General features: G+C 35.7%; 1 protein-coding gene across 27 annotated transcripts in view; it reads left to right on the top strand.

The window, feature by feature from the left end:
* The window catches only part of EIF4G3 (eukaryotic translation initiation factor 4 gamma 3), a 330,809-nt gene that overhangs the window by 250,215 nt on the left and 61,798 nt on the right, over window positions 1-18,796 (top strand). For 20 of the 27 annotated variants that reach the window (XM_049106169.1, XM_049106142.1, XM_049106171.1 and 17 more), the window contains 5 exons: window positions 2,830-2,963; window positions 4,605-4,724; window positions 5,111-5,221; window positions 11,366-11,536; window positions 15,844-16,041. In XM_049106169.1, coding sequence (XP_048962126.1) covers window positions 2,830-2,963; window positions 4,605-4,724; window positions 5,111-5,221; window positions 11,366-11,536; window positions 15,844-16,041 — 734 coding nt within the window. The remainder of the gene's footprint in view (window positions 1-2,829; window positions 2,964-4,604; window positions 4,725-5,110; window positions 5,222-11,365; window positions 11,537-15,843; window positions 16,042-18,796) is intronic. The other 7 variants (XM_049106153.1, XM_049106087.1, XM_049106115.1 and 4 more) reach the window with 1 other exon arrangement.

Below are 18,796 nucleotides of genomic sequence, written 5' to 3' on the forward strand. Positions count from 1 at the left end.
AGATCCAATAAACTGCCTTTTAATGAATATAATAAGGTAATAAGGATTTTGTTGAAAATATCCCAGACCATCAAGAGTCTATCACTTACATATTAAGAACCACTAATATAAAGAAGGACCTAGAGTACTACCATGAAGTGATCCTGTGACCTGATTTTTTTTTTAAGATTTTATTTATTTATTCATGAGAGACTCAGAGAGAGAGGCAAAAAGACACAGGCAGAGGGAGAAGCAGGCTCCCTGATGTGGGACTTGATCCCGGATCCCAGGATCACGCCCTGAGCTCAAGGCAGATGCTCAACCACTGAGCTACCCAGGAGTCCCCTGGGGCCTGATTTTGATGAGAATCTTGTCAATTAAAAGAAAAATACTATGTCATGTTTTTATTATCCTATAAAAATTTTAAGAAATTCTCCAACTTTATATAATGAGGTAAGGATTGTGAGAAATGATAACTGTAACAATAGTCATAGTAGCAAAGTAAGTGCCATAGCACTTACTATTAACTTAAAATTTGGCAGCCCCAGTGGCCCATTGGTTTGGCACTGCCTTCAGCCCAGGGTGTGATCCTGGAGACCCAGGATCAATTCCTGCGTCAGGCTCCCTGCCTGGAGCCTGCTTCTCTCTCTGCCTGTGTTTCTGCCTCTTTCTCTCTGTCTTTCATGAATAAATAAATAAAATCTTAAAAATAAAATAATATAATAAAAATTAAAATTAATATTAAAATATTAGCTAAGAAGCATCTGGCTGGCTCAGTCAGAAGAATATGTGACTCTTGATTTCTGGATTGTGATTTCAAGCCCCACATTAAGTTTAGAGATATTTAAATAAAACTTTATGTATTTTTTATATATATATATTAGCTAAGAGTGTGTCAGGATATTTGAAGAAGGATATATGTGCGTTCCCTATTCAGTTGTTTCAGCAAGTACATAATTTTATTTTCTCCAGATTAAGCTGTAGTCAATAGTGATAAAGGGTTATTATCCAAAATGTGTAAAGAACTACAAGTCAACACCAAATTAAAAAATCCAATTTAAAAAATGGGCTGAGGACCTGAGTAGACATTTTTCTGAAGGAGACATAAAGGTTGCCACCAGACAAATGAAAAGATGCTCAACATCACTATTTGTCAGGGCAATGCAAATCAAAAGCACAATGAGATATCACCTCACACCTGGCAGAATGGCTAGTATCAAAAGGACAAGAAATGGCAAGTGTTGGTAAGATTGTGAAGAAGAGGGAACCTTCATGCACTATTGGTGGAATAAAAATGGTGCAACTACTATAGAAAACAAGTATGGGGGTTCCTCAAAATTAAAAATGGAAATATCTTATGACCCAGTAATTCTCCTTTTGGGTATTCACCCCTATGTTGATTATAGCATTATTTACAGTAACCAAGATATGTAAGCGCTCTAAGTGTGCACTGATAGATGAGTGGGAAATGAAGATGTGTGTATATATGTGTGTATGTGCATGCAAGTGTACACACATGGTAGAGTATTACTCAACCATCAAAATGAATGAAATCTTCCCATTTATGACAATGTGGATGGACCTAGAGTGTATTATACCTAGTGAAATAAGTCAGACAGAAAGAGACAAAACCATTAGATATAAAACAAACAGGGAGCCTGGGTGGCTCAGTGATTTAGCACCACCTTGAGCCCAGAGCATGATCCTGGAGACCTGGGATCGAGTCCCACATTGGGCTCCCTGCATGGATCCTGCTTCTCCTTCTGCCTATGTCTCTATCTCTCTGTGTGTGTGTCTCTCATAAATAAATGAATAAAATCTTTAAAAAAAAAAGTATAAAACAAACAAATAGAAAAACAGAAACAAACATAATTTCAGAGAACAGCCTGTGATTGCCAGAGGAGAGGTGGGTAGGGGGTGGGGAAAAAAAGGTGAACAGATTGAGAGGGTCAGATTTCCAGTTAAAAAATAAATAAGTCACAGAGATGAAAAGTACAGTATAGGGAATATGGCTAATAATATTGTAATAACTATATGGTGGAAGATGGTTAATTGCACTTAACCATGGTGAGCCTTTTGTACTGTATATAGTTATCAAGTCACTGTCTTGTATATTTGAAACTAATACAATATTGTAAGTCAACTATGCTTCAAAAATAAACCATAGTTGGGAGAAAAATTTAAATGTAGCTGCTTAGCCTTTTCAGAATCTTTTTTTTTTTTTTTTTAATTTTATTTATGATAGTCACAGAGAGAGAGAGAGAGAGGCAGAGACACAGGCAGAGGGAGAAGCAGGCTCCATGCACCGGGAGCCCGATGTGGGATTCGATCCCGGGTCTCCAGGATCGTGCCCTGGGCCAAAGGCAGGCGCCAAACCGCTGCGCCACCCAGGGATCCCCGCCTTTTCAGAATCTTAAAGAAGTTATTTGTTTTGTTTTGTGTCCTTTTGCCTTTTTTTCCCTTCCAAAATAACATTTCCAAGTGAAGAGCCAAAGTATCCCTCTTTCACAGGAAACTAATGAGTATAATAGATCCCTTATTTCTGAGCTATTTAAAGGCTTGGTAGTTTATTTTAATGAGTATTATTGCATGTTTCTGGCCAAAGGCTGCTTAATGTGTATAATAATTGGTTTCTGTAGAAATGTCAGATTACTATCCAAAGGTATCTTCTGGGATAAAGGAACATATGACAGTTTAAAATTTTTACATGACATTTTCTGACAGTAGCTCTATGTTTACTTTGTGTTTTAGTCTATGACAGGATAAATACCGGAATTTCATTTATATTCTGATTGGTTATACATATAAATGATCCCAAAGACACTTGTCTGCCTACATCCCTTTTTCTAGATTCCTGGAAGCCTGCTGATACAGAAGGCAAGAAGCAGTATGACAGGGAGTTTTTGCTGGACTTCCAGTACATGCCAGCCTGTATACAGAAACCAGAGGGCCTGCCTCCCATCAGTGATGTGGTTCTTGACAAAGTAAGGTGTAAACTCAGAGAAAGCTATCTTTTTTTTTAGGGAACTTGTTTCAGTTATCAGTACAGATATGTGAAGTATGAGCAATTTTTAGGAATTGCTAGACTAAATATATTTGAATTAAAGTATATAATATTTAAATACTAGCATTTTCCTACATAATGTTGGATTTAGGGTTTACTGTAGATTACTCTAACCTTGGGGTTTGGCCCTTATTTAAGTGGTAACATTTTAAAATTCATTAATTGTCTGCTTATTATTATGGCTATTGCCTAGTGATATGGTGAAAAATGTGTATCTGCTGGGCTAATACGACAAAAGCGATATGGAGCTCTTTCTTCACTGGTCTAAAATTTCAGTATGGAATTAGAATGGCTTTGAGGACAGGTCAGAAACCTGAGTATATTTGGCCAATCAAACTGAAATGGTAATCAGCATAATTCAAGTAATGTTAAATCTCATAATTCAAAAATACATACTTCTAGTGATTACTTTTCAATTTTGGCAAATAGGAACCTTTTCTCTTTACTGTTCTTAATGGTCCATACAGAAAATTAGTGCAGTGTTTATTTTGTCTTTATTAAGTTAAAAAGAGTAGAGTCAGATATGTATCTGCCCAAGTAATTTTATGTATATCAATGATGAACCAGTGCTGATGACCAAGCTTAAAATATTTTTGTTTTGAAGATAAATTATTAATCCTAATTGAAGTGTAAAGGGTAGCTCTCTCTCACAATGAAATCCACCTCTTTTTGAGATTTTTAGCACCTGCTTATCCATACCATATGTGTATTATTTTCTTCTTTTATAGCAACAGGGTTCCTTATTTCTCTTGATCTCTAAGTCTTCTCTCTTAGGTACTTTAAGTGGCAGTACTAATTTGAGGCTACTTTAGAGGGTAGCTTTTATATACATTAAATTAGATTTAAAAATTAATAAATAAATAAATTAGATTTACATTCACTAAATTAGATTATCCTCTAGAAAATATTCCTTCTTATCTTCCTACCTTATTGGTTTCTGACTTTACCCAATTATTAGTTGATTTCTTCCTGAGCTACTTAGTTTTATTTAGTCTATAGTCATATTACATTCCGATACAAAGCCAAATACCTCCAATTAACAGGACAGATCGAGTAAGATTTTAAATGAGTGATCACACATGAAAATATCTCTTTTAGAGACTTACTGTTCACTCAGAGTATATGCTTTGCTAACTATAAGACAACAGCAACAAAATCGACATGTGCGATAGCAGGATTCTTCACGGTGAATACTCTGATGTCCTGGTGAATATCCTGGGGAAAAAATCCCCAAATTTGTCCCTAGTTTATAGGATCTCAGAGCTTTTCTTGTGTCATTCTGCCTGTCCTTGAGTGTCCATTTAGCCAATCTAATGGTTGTATCTAGCTTCCCCTCAGGAATTTTAGGCCTAACCAGTCCCAGGGCGCCAGAAAACAATTGATGGTCTATTGGGAGAAGTTCAGATTGGTTCAGATTCAGATGGTTCAGATTGGACTTTGCTGCCTCAGAAAGCCAATGCTCATCATTTTAGCTGACAAAACTTTTCAGTCTAAGTTTTTACCTATTTGCCACTGAATGCTTTGGAACTTGTATTAAGCTTTCCTTTGTTTCTTCATGCAGATCAACCAACCCAAATTGCCAATGCGAACTCTGGATCCTCGGATTTTGCCTCGAGGACCAGACTTTACTCCAGCCTTTGCAGATTTTGGAAGGCAAACCTCTGGTGGAAGAGGTGTACCTGTAAGTGCAAGTTTCCTATAACCTAATTAGCTAGAAAATGTCATAGACTTCATGACATCTTGTGTCCAGTGGCAAGAGAGCTGCTTTTTTTCATTGGTTCCTCTAACTAAGAAGAAGTACAAGAGTGAAGACTTGTCCTGTTTTCCATACTAATATTAAAGCAAATAAAGAATACACTTGAGTCATTTTTACTTGTGAGAAACTGGTCTGCATTAATTTGGTCTTGATTTTTTTGCATAGTTTTTCCAATTGAAATGAACTGCAGATGGGTTAAAAATTTAGTCAACCTTAAATAGGACTCCTGTTTTATTTTGAGGTGTCCTGATATAGTTGAGATCTCTAATGACATTCAGCTAATGGCCATCTCTTTGTCTTTCTTTCTACAGATTTGCAAAGTGCAGAGCAGGCATGGATTGCCAATTCTGGAACAGAGCAAAGCCCCAGCTTGTACTCCACTGGCGATGTCGCACCCACCCCTGAAGAGCCTGCCTCTAGGGGTGCGCTGAATCCTTTTTTTTTTTTTTTTAACGGTAGTCTCTGGTGTTATGATATTTTCTGTTTTGTTCTTCTCACTTACTGTAGGTTGTGAAGTCAAAATATGAACAAATGACATGTACAAAAGAGTGCAGTATTGGTAAACTGCAGGTTGCCTTTACACCCCCAGTGGCAGGCTCTTCAGCGGTAGAAGTGACATCACCAGTGGATTTATGCTGGGGCACTGCACTGTGCAGGATGTGGCAGGCTGTGCCTACTTCATGCTTTGTAGACTTGCAGAAAGCATGGGGGAAAGTTGCCAATGATGTGACTACCTATTTTTCCCAAGTTGGAATGGTATAGAGAGTGCTTAATTTAAACTTCTGGAGGAGCTTGGAGTTTGTGCATTTGCAGATCACTCTGTTAAGACTACCTTATTTTATGTTTGTAAAAATTTTTTTATTTAAGGTGACAGTTTTTATTTCCCTATCACCTTTTTATTTCTGAAATGGCAACTTTTGAAACCTGCTTTGAAATGAGACTGTACCATCAGAAAACAAATGTCACTTTGTAGATATTTGAATTATTTGTTGTTTGCCTGCAGCCAAACACTAATTAAAAATATTTAAGTGCCTACAATGTGTTAAAGGCTTTGTAAAACCTACAGAAAATCTCCTTAATTTGAAGCATATTATTTATTGAGCATTACCATCTTAACAATATCTCTGTGTGTGATATTCTGTTCTCACACAGGTTGGAAATTTAATCTTTATTTTCTGTAAATACTAAATTAAAATTTTTCTCAAGTTTGAATTAACCTTACCAGAAAGTCTTAGCAGTTTCTAGAAACCATTTGATACGTTATTTTTCAACATTATTTCCCTTTTTGGTGGTGTAAAGTTATATTTCTTGTAGCTTTATTTTTGTTTTTGTTTCATTTTTGATTTATATGTTTGTTTTGCCAAACATTGGAAATAATGTTGATGCCATTTTATTAGTCTCTAGTTAACAGCATCTGTCATCGTATTGGTCTGTTTTATTCGTATGTCGCTCACAGAAGCTATGGTTTTCTGCGTCTCCTATTCCAGTGTATACTGCCACTTCTCATCACCAGCTTACTATTGTTTAATAATTAGGTATAGCAGAAAGGAAGTGCTGTAAATTGAGGATAAGCGATGTATTTTTCAAAATATTGAAATCAGAAAATGAATTTTTAAATTATCACAATGTATGCCCACTAATCTATGTGCTTACATATGTAAATGAGTTGGTGCAAAATAATGTGTTTGTAAGTGAGCCATTATCAAGAATTTGTAATGTCTCCAAAAAGGTCAGCTTTAGTTATCTTATTTTCTTTAAATAGTTCTGTCATATGCCACAAGCTAATTTTTAAGTAAAATTGTGATTCATCAGAGTAATACTGGTATGGTAAGCTTAATACAAGTTATTATTCTTCCAGCACCTCCCATAGATAACAAACATTCTCCATTTAATTTGTCCTGCTTTTCTTGGTATATTGTTGTGGATTGAGTTGGGAATTTCATAGAATGTAGCTGTGTAACATATAAAGGAACAGTTAATAATGCTCTTTGGGGAAAATGCAGAAGTCCTACTCTTCATCATTTTTGGCTCCATACCTCTAATCATTTTTCCCAGCCTCCCAATTGGCTTATAAATGATTACCACCCAAAGATATTAAGATCTTACTAGACTTAGACTTCTTGATATGGCTTAAGTAACTATGACTCCTACTATTAACTTCCCTTCAAAAGACTTAACTACAAAATATGTTGAATGAATAGCAGGTGTTTCAATATGTCATATGCAGTTACATAGCATTTTCAAACATAAGGGTCTATATCTACTGGAAGCACTCAGACACTATCCTCTCTCTACTTTTTTAAAAGTCAGATTACTGGGACACCTGGGTGGCTCAGAGGTTGAACATCTACCTTAGGCTCAGGGCACTCATGGCATGATCCCCAGGGATCCCAGGGTCCAGGGATAGAGTCCTGCATCAGGCTATCTGCAGGGAACCTGCTTATCCTCCTGCCTGTGTCTCTGCCTCTCCTTGTGTCTCTCATGAATAAATAAATAAAGTCTTTAAAAATAAATAAACAAAAATCAAATTACTTAGCAATTGTGATGTTGATTTTAATAGTAATGTGGTCAGACATCACAGAAGGTGCCCCAAAAGAAATGTATTGAGAGACAGTGGACCTATACTAGTAATTTGCCGTTTATATTTATTTCAGTTAGCTTTGAGATTAGCTGAGCTATTATAAAATTCCTAGGGGCAAAAAGGTTTCCTGAGCTTAGATCCTCCTTCCCTTTGTCCTTTAAAGGAATATTTGGCTCTCTCTCTTTAAAACTTGATAGGATGAATATTGGTTCAGTTTTCTTCGGTTATTCAGGTAAGCAGTATGTTTAAGGTTATAGTCTATGAATGAGGGAAGAGCAATGTAAACTGAATTCTAAAACAGATGGGTATGATTTCTTATTTAATACATTGAAGAAACATATGAGAGTGGGTAAAAAAGTTTAAACTTCAGTTCAAAAAAATAAAAAATAAAAAATAAACTTCAGTTCACCTAGAAAAAGAAATTGCAACTCACTAGTTAACACAAAATTTTGATGTTTATTTGAGTTCACATTTTTGGACCCTGAGCACATTATGACTTAAAATTGCTCTGCCACCCAGGAAGTTCCTCTTCCAATCAGATTGTTCCTTAAACAAAGAGACCAGGCCTCATTTATATATATATATTATATATATATATATATTCCATAACTCTAACACAGGATCCTAGATTTTGTGTGTGTTTATTTAGTAAATGATTCATTCATTATATATGGTGCATCTTTTGAAGGATGCTGTAAATTTGACAATTTGTACTGAGTTTTCCATACACCCACCAAAAGGACATGAAATAAGCATTTTTTATTTCATGATATTAAGGTTAATTCTATCAATACAGATAACACTTTTTAAAAAGTTCTTTTTCTTCTTTGGTATTAGTAACTTACTTGTTTTTAAGGTCCTTTTATATGCCTTATATCCTTGATCCTTATAATTACTTTTGTAGATAGGACTGGCATTAAATGTATTAGAAAGCCTAAGTTCAACAAAGTTCAGAGACTTGCTCACAGTAATTTTGCTCATAAATAGCAGAATTGAACTCAAAGTCCACAGTCCTTTTGTCTTCTATCTGCCTCTTTTTTTTGTCTGCTTACAATAGTCCTTCCAGACATTGACATTCCGGATAGTGAATTCATTTTCAGAGTATAAGCATGAGTACATTAGAAATTAATTTATTAAGTGTGTTAAGCATTTATAAGTATAATCTGTTGATGACTCAGTATTCTTGGTTAAATATTTGTGAACAATACCTTTCTTAGTTATATCCAATGAACCAAATAATAATTTTCAAGGTTCTCTTGAGAGCTTGCCACATAGGTTATCATACCAACCTTTTATTTGGGACTAGCATCTTATGTTATCTTTTCAAAACTTATTATCCTTCGAAACGTTATTACCTACTTAGTAAAAGTTTTCATAGCCTTATGCAGTTCATTTGAAATCCATACGTACTTGTCTTGGAGCTGGTAAAGAGATTTGGCATAAGTCATATTTAGTTTCTAGATGCAAATCTCACTGCATATTCATTGATGTTTCCAGTACTTTTGGGAAATTTTGTATTTCATTCAAGCATGATTAAAATTATATCCCCAAATTATGATTACTATGGCTCTTATCTGATTTTGATATAATTACCTTTCATTACATTCAGTGATCTTTGTTCTTGACAAATTTTTATGTGCAAATGCATGGGTAAATTTAAATGTCTTGTGATGCAGTTGTTTAATTGAGCTTTTCCAAGCATTGAAAAAGATTTTAACCCACACTAGTTATCCATTCTAGTTTATAGTAGAATATAACCTGAATTATAAAAATCAGGTAATATTTGATTACTGCATGCACTCTTTTATCAGCTTATTTTGTCTGGGCTATTATATCAAAGTTTCAGTTATAAATAAATGTTTATATAGTAGTCCTATCCAGTCCCTGTTGGTACTTTTCCAGTGGTGTTCTCTTCATTTCTTTTTTAGTTATATTGTGTGGTACCTCAGGTTTTTTAATGTGTACCAAATACTCTGAGATCATATCATTTATGCTGAGTGCTTAGCCGCATATATTTGACAAGATTGGTGTGTATTGTCCAGAAATTTTATCTTTTGATCCTGATACATGCTTGATGCTGCTATTACTAATTAGAGCAGATGGTGAAGTATAATTCTGAGAATGAATATTATTATTTTTTAAAAGACTTTCAATCTTATCAGTTTCAGCCTCAGACCATCTATCTCTTAAAACCTGTTTATATATATAAAGCATGAAATTTAAAGTTTCTTCTTCCTTCTCTGCAGCTTCATGTAAATTCAAAAAGGCAGCATTGGGATATTAAGTGAGATAAAAATTCTGATCTATATGTCTTCTGTGTTTTCTTTTCTTCCCTCTTGAAGCTTAATTACAGTATTTACTCAGCATTTAGTAAATGGTTTATTGGAGGCACCTAGGTGGCTCAGTTGGTTAAGTGTCCATCTCTTGATCTCAGTTCAGGCCTTGATCTCAAGGTCATGAGTTAAAGCCCTGTGTTGGGCTCCATGCTGTGGAGCCTACTTAAGAAAAAAAGAGACAGGGACGCCTGGGTGGCTCAGAGGTTGAGCATCTGCCTTTGGCTCAGGATGTGAACCTGAGGTGCAGGATCCAGTCCTGCATTCGGCTCCTTGCAGGGAGCCTGCTTCTATCTCTGCCTTATGTCTCTGCCTCTCTCTTTGTGTGTGTCTCTCATGAATAAATGAATAAAATATTTAAGAATAAAAAAACAAAATAATCAGAAAAGGCTGTCAATATGCAGCAGATTCAGGAGGAGCAGAACTTACTATCAGTTCAAATGTTTAATCTTTAAAAATTACTTCCTAACATTTAGGGTAGTGACTATTAAAGATATTTTAATACAAAGAATGCAACTTTTACTTCATTATGTCTTGCAGTAATTATTTTTCGTTGATGACCATTATGACATACCAGCAAGTGTTTTCAACAGAGTGAGTATAGTGGGACTCTAGCAGAAACTAAGAATTGATGAAGAGAGAAAGACATTTTTTTCAGGAAACAATTCAGTTAAATCTCATTTAATAATATAAGAAAGAGGGCAGCCCTGGTGGCGTAGCGGTTTAGCGCCTCCTGCAGCCCAGGGCGTGATCCTGGAGACCCTGGATCAAGTCCCACGTCAGGCTCTCTGTATGATGCCTGCTTCTCCCTCTGCCTGTGTCTCTGCCTCTCTCTCTGTCTCTATGAATGAATAAATAAAAATCTTAAAAAAATATATAAGAAAGACTTATTTTAGTATTTCTGGCCCCAGAAATTTAGAAGGATCCATTAAAATCTGTAGTAAGGCTACAGTAAGGATTTCTACGCTATAGAGAATTTTTGTGATAAAATTATATTTGCATTTCACACTGGCAGTGTAGAAATCTAGCTTTTGAAGAAGCTTTGTAACTGCCATGGTTACGGCCTGTGAATTTTTAAAAATACTATTTATTTGTTTATTTCAAAGAGAGAGAGAGAGCACAAGCATGAGTAGGGGGAGGGGCAAAGAGAGAAGCAGACTCCCTGCTGAGCTGGAGCTCAGTACAAGGTGGGGTGCTCACTCATTTGATCCAGGATGCTGGGATCGTAACCTGAGCCTAAGGCAGATGCTTAACTTACTACACCACCAGGCGCCCCCTGCCTGTGAATTTTTATGAGTATTCAAGTGAGCAATCCAAAGTCAAGCAACTAATAAAAAATAAAGTTTCAGTTTGGAGGTACTCTTTTTTGTTAGGAACAATAGCAGTATCAAACAAAGTTTTCCATCACTTTATCTAATTTAGGACTTCAGGACTAAAAACTGTGTTAGTGGAGATCATTACATTGATGATATTCTAAGGTTGTCCTCTTACCTTCTCCCCCCAAAATGTCACATCTAAATTGAGTGCTTAATACCCGTCTTTGCATCTAGGAAGTGCTTGGTGTGATCATCAGCCTTGACTTGAGCAGCACCGCAATGGCAGTAAATTTTAAGTACTCTCTGTAGATATAATAAAGAATATTCTTATCCTAGTTGTTGAACGTTGGACCACGGAGATCTCAACCTGGCCAAAGAAGAGAGCCCAGGAAGATTATCACAGTCTCTGTGAAAGAAGATGTGCACCTGAAAAAGGCAGAGAATGCCTGGAAGCCTAGCCAAAAACGAGATAGCCAAGCTGAGGATCCTGAAAACATTAAAACTCAGGTGAGAACAGAAGCACATTCTAACGTTGTTTTAAAATTACAATGCTCTTGTTTTAATTTGCTTTAACTTGTTATTTTATCCTATTAGTATATCTAGAGATTTTAGTTCAAGATTTTTGTAATTTCTTTTGCTTTTAAAAGCTTCATTCTAAGATCTTTAGCATAACATGTGCCAGATAGCCTATTTTCTCGTTTCATTTTCAAAACAAAATACTATGTCTAGAGGGTTTATATGTCATAGACTTTGATCATTTAGGCTTAGATCAATACTTACTTCCCTTCAAAATGTGTTTTTAGATTCCCAATGAGTATCCTATTCTAGTTAACATATTGCTTTATGTCCCCTTGTCAGGCCTCATTCTAATAAGTTAGAATTTCTAAACTAGTCTTCTTTTGGAGTCTTTTGATACAAAATTGAATTTTCTTTTCATCTTTCTATGAATACCTGCCTGCAGAACTCCAGGGTAAATTGAATGGATTCCTTTAATCCAAACAAAATTACTTTTTTGTGTCAAATTATGTAGTCTTTATTATTCATCGTTTGCTGTACACAGTGCCATTTCCTATATTGGGTTACCTTTACTATCTTTTTTGGATTTTTTGCTTCTAGGCACCAAGACTAGAGTCTCCTCTTGAATTTGTACCTGTACTGGAGTCAGGCATTACATATCATATGCTGACTTTTCAGTGTCTCATTCTTTAAGTATCTTTCCTCTCATTGTAAATAGTTTTAACTAGGAATCAAAAGCTTCAACTCTGGAGACAGAAGCAAGTTCTATTAGGCAAGTTCTTAATCTTAACTGTAAAATTGAGATTCTAATATTACTTACCTCATAGGGCTATTGTGCAGTTTCAATAAAGTAATATAAAGCAGTTAAAGATTTTATTAAAAAAAAGATTTTATTTGTTTGAGAGAGAGAGCATAACTGGGGGGAGGGGCAGAGGAGGAGGCAGAGGGACATCAGACTCCCCGCTGAGCAGGGAACCCTTATGTGGGGCTTGATCCCAGGACCCTGACATCATGACCTGAAGCAAAGTCAGACTCTAAACTGACTGAGCCACAGAAGCTCCCCTAGTTGTTTGGGTTTATTTATTTTAGTCTTTATTTGAGTATAGTTGACACACAGTGACTTCGCCAGCTCTTTTTGCCCTTCATAACCTGGCCTCATTATCATTTGCTGACTAACCCATTGCCTCTGACCTCTCTTGTACATACATGAACTATTTCCTTCTGTGGTTCCTCATCTACCTCATGTTTACTCAGCACCTCTTGTCTCTGCAGATAATGTTCAGTGGTCTGGAAGGCAGTAACTATGCCTGATGCTTTTTTTGCACCTAATACAGAATTTGTTGGGCTGCAAGTAGATAGCAGTTATAGTGAATTAATGATTTTCAATCAAGTTGTTTTGATGCTGATTTCTTTTTTTTATTGAGATATAATTGGTATTATATTAGTTTCAGTTTTTACACTGTAATGATTACAAAATGATATTACAAAATGACCGCCACAGTTAGTCCAGTTATTAACATCTGTCATCATGTGTAGTTACAAATTTTTTCTTGTAATGAAAACTTTTGATGAGCTACTCTCATCAACTTTCGAATATGCAAATATGCAATACAGTATATTAACTCTAGTTACTTTGCTGTTCATTACTTTAATAAATTACCTTTTTTGTCCTACTTTTTCAAACTTAAATTATCATCTGAAATATTTGAAGGTATTTGAAGGTTGTTTTCTTCTTCTCTTCCCTGTTTCCTTTTTTTCTTTTCTTTCTTTCAATTTATTTACCCCAGAGGGAGAGAGGGCACATGTTGGGGCAGAGATGAGGGCAAAGGGAGAGCGAAAGATTGAGACAAACCCAAGCTGACTCCCTGGTGAGTGTAGACCTCAACACAGAGCTCCATCCAAGGACCTTGAGATCATAACCTGAGCTGAAACCAAGAGCCAGCCGCTTAACCAACTGAGCCACCCACGTGCCCTGAGGTGTTTTTTTGCTTTCTTGATTTAAAGCACAGGTTAACATCTTAAGACTCTCACCAATATTCGCAGTTGATAGATACAATTGAGAAAAGTTTGGTGACTTTCCTACCCCTAAGAAACTTATTTTTTTTTTTTTATAAAAGCAATGCTAACTCATTGCTGAAAACTTTTTTTATTAAAAAAAAAAGATTATTTATTTATTTATTTATTTATTTATTTATTTATTTATGATAGACATAGAGAGAGGGAGAGAGAGAGAAAGAGGCAGAGACACAGGAGGAAGGAGAAGCAGGCTCCATGCCAGGAGCCCGACGTGGGACTCGATCCCGGGACTCCAGGATCACGCCCTGGGCCAAAGGCAGGCGCCATACTGCTGAGCCAACCAGGGATCTCCTCATTGCTGAAAAACTTGAGCATGTAATTTTTAAAGTTTAAATTGATTTATTTACTGTCTCCTTCTTAGAGAAAACTGTTAATATATTGACACATATTCTAAAAGTCCTTATATTCCAGGGTGCCTGGGTGGCTCATTCAGTTAACTGTCTACCTTAGGCTCAGGTCATGATCCAGGGTCCTGGAATAGAGTCCTGTGTCAGCTCCCTGCTCAATGGAGAGCCTGCTTCTCACTCTCCCTCTGCTCTGCTCCCCCCGCCCCCACCATGCTCTCTTTCTTGCTTGTTCTCTATCTCAAATAAATAAAATCTTTGAAAAAAATAAAATAAAAATCTGTATATTCAGATATCAATTTTTATAGGGATCAAATAAAACATTTTATAGGCCTTTTCAGTTATTATATAATGGTTTCTTGGATTTGTGCAAATTCATATTTTACTCAGGCATAATTTACATTTAGTCAAATTTACTTTTTGGTATATAGTTCTACAAATGATGAACACACAGTCATGTAACTTCACTGTAATCAAAATATGGAAGTTTAAAAAAAATATATGGTACATTTTTATCACACCGCAGAAATTTCCTTGTGCTACTTTATACTTAATCTCCCTGCATGCCCACCTTTATTAGTCACTAATCTGTTGTTTGTCCCAATACCACTGCTTTTTCCAAAATATCAAATTAATGGAATCATTTTGAATGTAGCTTAACACATTTCACTTTCATTTTACAGTTCCTATGGATATTTTGTTAGATTTTGTTAGATTTTTAACTAAATACTTAATGGTTTTTGGTACTATTATAAACAGAACAGGAATTTTAAAATATGTAATTTCTAGTTGTTCATTGCTAATGCATAGAAATAAAATTGATTTCTACGTTGACTTATATTCTGCAATGTTGCTAGGTTCATTTCTTAATTCTACTATCTTTCTGTAGCTTTCTTATGATTTTCTACATAATCGTATCATTTATGGATAGATAGTTTTATTTCTTCCTTTACAATCTGTATAAGTTGTAGTTCTTTTTCTTCTCTTTATTGCATTGACTAGGAAGGCAGCTATTCTCACCACTATACCACCAGTGCAGGCTTTTGAACTGATAGGACCTCCAGTATGACTTTGAAGAGGATGGTAAAAATGGACAGTCTTGCCTTCTTCCTATCCTTATAGGGAAAGCAGTCATTCTTTTACCATTAAGTAGAATTATACATGCTTTATTTCTAGTTGAAGTTTTCTTCTATTTTAATTTGATGAGAGTTTAAAACACTGCTGCCTAGTATTCTCTACCATAATATACCATAATTTAGACAGATTTTCTATTTATGACATTTAAATTATTTGCTATAAAGAGATATTGATGGAAGTCAATGTGGCTAAAATCTTTTGTACCTCCTTAAACATGAATAACTTTCTAAAAGTATAATAGCTGGTTCAAAATACCGTAATTTTAAAGCTTTTAATGCGCATTTCCAAATTGCCCTGAGAAATGTGCCAGATAATACTCCTGCCAGTGAATATACCTAGTCCTTAAAATTCTCAGTTGTGGAGAAGAAATGGTATAATTGCTGCTGTTTGGTTAAAATAGATGGATTTAATTCTGTGGTGAGTTCACAATCTTTATTAATAATTTGGAAAGTTGGGGCACCTGATTGGCTCAGATGGTTAAATGTCTGCCTTCATTTCAGGTTGTGATGCCGGGGTCCTGGGATCAGCCCTGCATGAGGCTCCCTGCTTCTCCCTCTCCCTCTCCCACCCGTCCCCCACTTGGGCTCTCATTCTCACTTGCTCTCTCAAAGAAATAAAATCTTCAACCAAAAAATTGGGGAAGTCAAACTTACAAATTATAAACAAAATATTAATCCTTATAGAAAGAATCATCCTGTCACAGTTACTATAACACTCTTTTCTTTTTTGTGGCCCTTCTAGGAACTTTTTAGGAAAGTTCGAAGTATCTTAAATAAATTGACACCACAGATGTTCAACCAACTGATGAAGCAAGTGTCAGGACTTACTGTTGACACAGAGGAGCGGCTGAAGGGAGTCATTGACCTGGTCTTTGAGAAGGCAATCGATGAGCCCAGTTTCTCTGTGGCTTACGCAAACATGTGTCGATGTCTAGTAACGGTAAGAAGAGAGGAAGGAGTAAAACCAGAAATCTCCAAGAGGTATATTCTCCCCTCACTACACATTCTTCCCAGAAGTGTTATTGGGGCAACGTAAAGGGGAGAATATATTTTTAGTGCTTTTTAATGTAATACTCTCAATGTATAAAAAGAATATTGCCTTATTAAAATGCATCTTCCATCTTTGGAGAGGATATGGAGACTGGCCTGAAATAGGTCTGTTATGGTCCTATCCATTGTGAGCAATGCTGAATAAGTTTTAAATTAGTAATGTGAAATTATTGACATGAGCAACCTACTTCTCCTGGTGTGTCTTCTTACAGAAATAAAATGAATGCTTATATTCACATTTGATTCAAAACTGGAAAATATATTGGTTCTAAATTGAGCCTCGGTGAAAATGATAGGATAGTTATGGTCATAAAAGGTTCAAAAGTGATCATGTCATCTCTTAGAAGTTATTAGATTTCTTTTTCTTTACATTGTCCACAGCCATTTAATCTCTACAGCCTGTCAAAACTAGGGCAAGACAGAATGGGAGACCAAAGAGCTTCTGGTTAGTGTTCATTGTCCTCTATTCTGCAGTCAGAACACTACCATGTACCATCTGTGTTTTCTCTGCCTGTTTCTGTTCCCAAGGTACTTGTGTCAGAAATGTGTGTCCTTTAACATTTAAGTTTTTTCCTAATTATCACAACTCATTGTCATTGTGCCTTGTTATGAAAATGCAAAATTCTGACATTCTGTGAATTTTTTTTGAATTCCTGTGTCAAAGATAGGTAAGTCTGTTATAACTTGGAAAACTTACCTCTTCTGTCTTTAACGAATTTAATATTCATATAGAAAAAAAACCCAGTATTAACAAGAATTAAGACCACTTAGAGCATATTCTGTGATATTGAAATTTGTTGATGCTTGAATGGATATTCTAGACCTAAAAATCAAGTAGAACAAAAAAGAAATGACTATGTTATTGGTAGAGTGACAAACTGCTTCTGTGAAGTAGGTAGAGTTCAGGGAGGGCACGAAGAGGGGCAGGATCATGGTGGGAGGGGACATGGAAAAAGGAAGAGCTCATGACCGAGACAGGGCAACGGCATGTGGCACAATAGTCACAGACACGGGCTTGGCGTCTCACAGTTCTGGCTTTAAATTTTAACTTGAAAATTATATTTAAGTTGCTTCTCTACAAGCTGTTAACTTTATAATGAACTGTTATAAACTTTATAACTTTATAAAATTATATTACCTGTTGAAACCTGTTTTTAATCCATAAAATAAGATTAAGGCACACAATTTGAGGCTCCTACAATGATAACATTAATTTAATAATAATGTTTATGAGATTGTGTATATAAAGTTCCTAACTTAGTATTTAACCAATAGTTTTCCCTAAATAATTCAAAATTACATTGGTAATGGAAAAGATTGCAAAGGTCTTGAAATGATGGCTGAATCAGGATGATTATATAACAGAAACTATCTAGGCACCTACTAGGTTGCATTATGGGTAGATGCTTTACATATATTATTTTTAATAGTTATTATAACCCTCAAAAGTTAGTATTATTAGCCCCACTTTACTGAACAGGAAACTGAGGATTAAAAAGGATAAATAACTTGCTTAATGTCACCTCACTAGTAAGTGGCTAGTAAGAATCCCAAGACTAGGATTATTCAGTCACTTGCCATATTGCCTTCTAATGTACCATATACCATACGTATCTGAAGGCAAACTGTTTCTCCATCTCATGTCTCTAATTTTCCTTTTGGCAGCCATGACATCTTGTAGTCACTAATTGGAACTAGGACTAGATCCCAGATCTCCTGACTTACATGTTAGTGCTCTTTACTAATTTTAGATTTAATCCTATAGGGAGGGAAGGATTGCTAATAGTTTTGTTTATTTTTTAAGATATAATTTATTTGAGGGCAACCCTGGTGGCTCAGCGGTTTAGTGCCTTCAGTCCAGGCTGTGATCCTGGAGACCTGGGATCGAGTCCCACGTCAGGCTCCCTGCGTGGAGCCTGCTCCTCCCTCTGCCTGTGTCTCTGCCTCTGTGTGTGTGTATGTGTTTCTCATGAATAAATAAATGAATAAAATCTTAAAAAAAAAAGATATAATTTATTTGAGAGAGTGAGCAGGAGGGGAGGGTCAGAGGGTGAGAGAATCCCAAGCAGAATGCTTGCCAAGAGAGGAGCCCCATGTGGAGCTTGATCCCACAACCTCCAGAATACTACCTGAACCAAAATCAAGAGTTGGGACACCTAACTGATTGAACCACCCACGCACCCCTGTTAAAGTTTAATAAGAGAGTATCCTTGATGAAAGTGGCCTTTAGAAAATGGCCTGGCCACAATAGAAGTTAGATTAAAATAGAAATTATAGGAAGCCAACCACTTATGTGAATTTTGCTATTATTATTTTAAAATAAGATTTATTAAACTTTACAGGATTATTTTAAATTACAGAATAACCTTTTGGAATAAGTCTAGCAGTATAGGGGTTTCCATAGAAAAGTTACTGCTCTTTTCTTACAGTCCCATCTAGTTACACTGTTCTTCCTTCCAGGGCAGTCACTGTGAATGGTTTGTCTGTGTACTTCCACAGCCTTATTTATATTCAGAAAATTATATAAAAACATATGCATATGTATAAAGAGAATACTTTTGGGTTGATATTAATTATATGTATTTTTTTGTAGTTTACTTTGTTTTCATTTAATACATTTTAAGCATACCTCTAGGCCACTACAG

This window comes from Canis lupus, chromosome 2 (assembly GCF_003254725.2).
Source record: "Canis lupus dingo isolate Sandy chromosome 2, ASM325472v2, whole genome shotgun sequence".
NCBI classification, from domain to species: domain Eukaryota; kingdom Metazoa; phylum Chordata; class Mammalia; order Carnivora; family Canidae; genus Canis; species Canis lupus.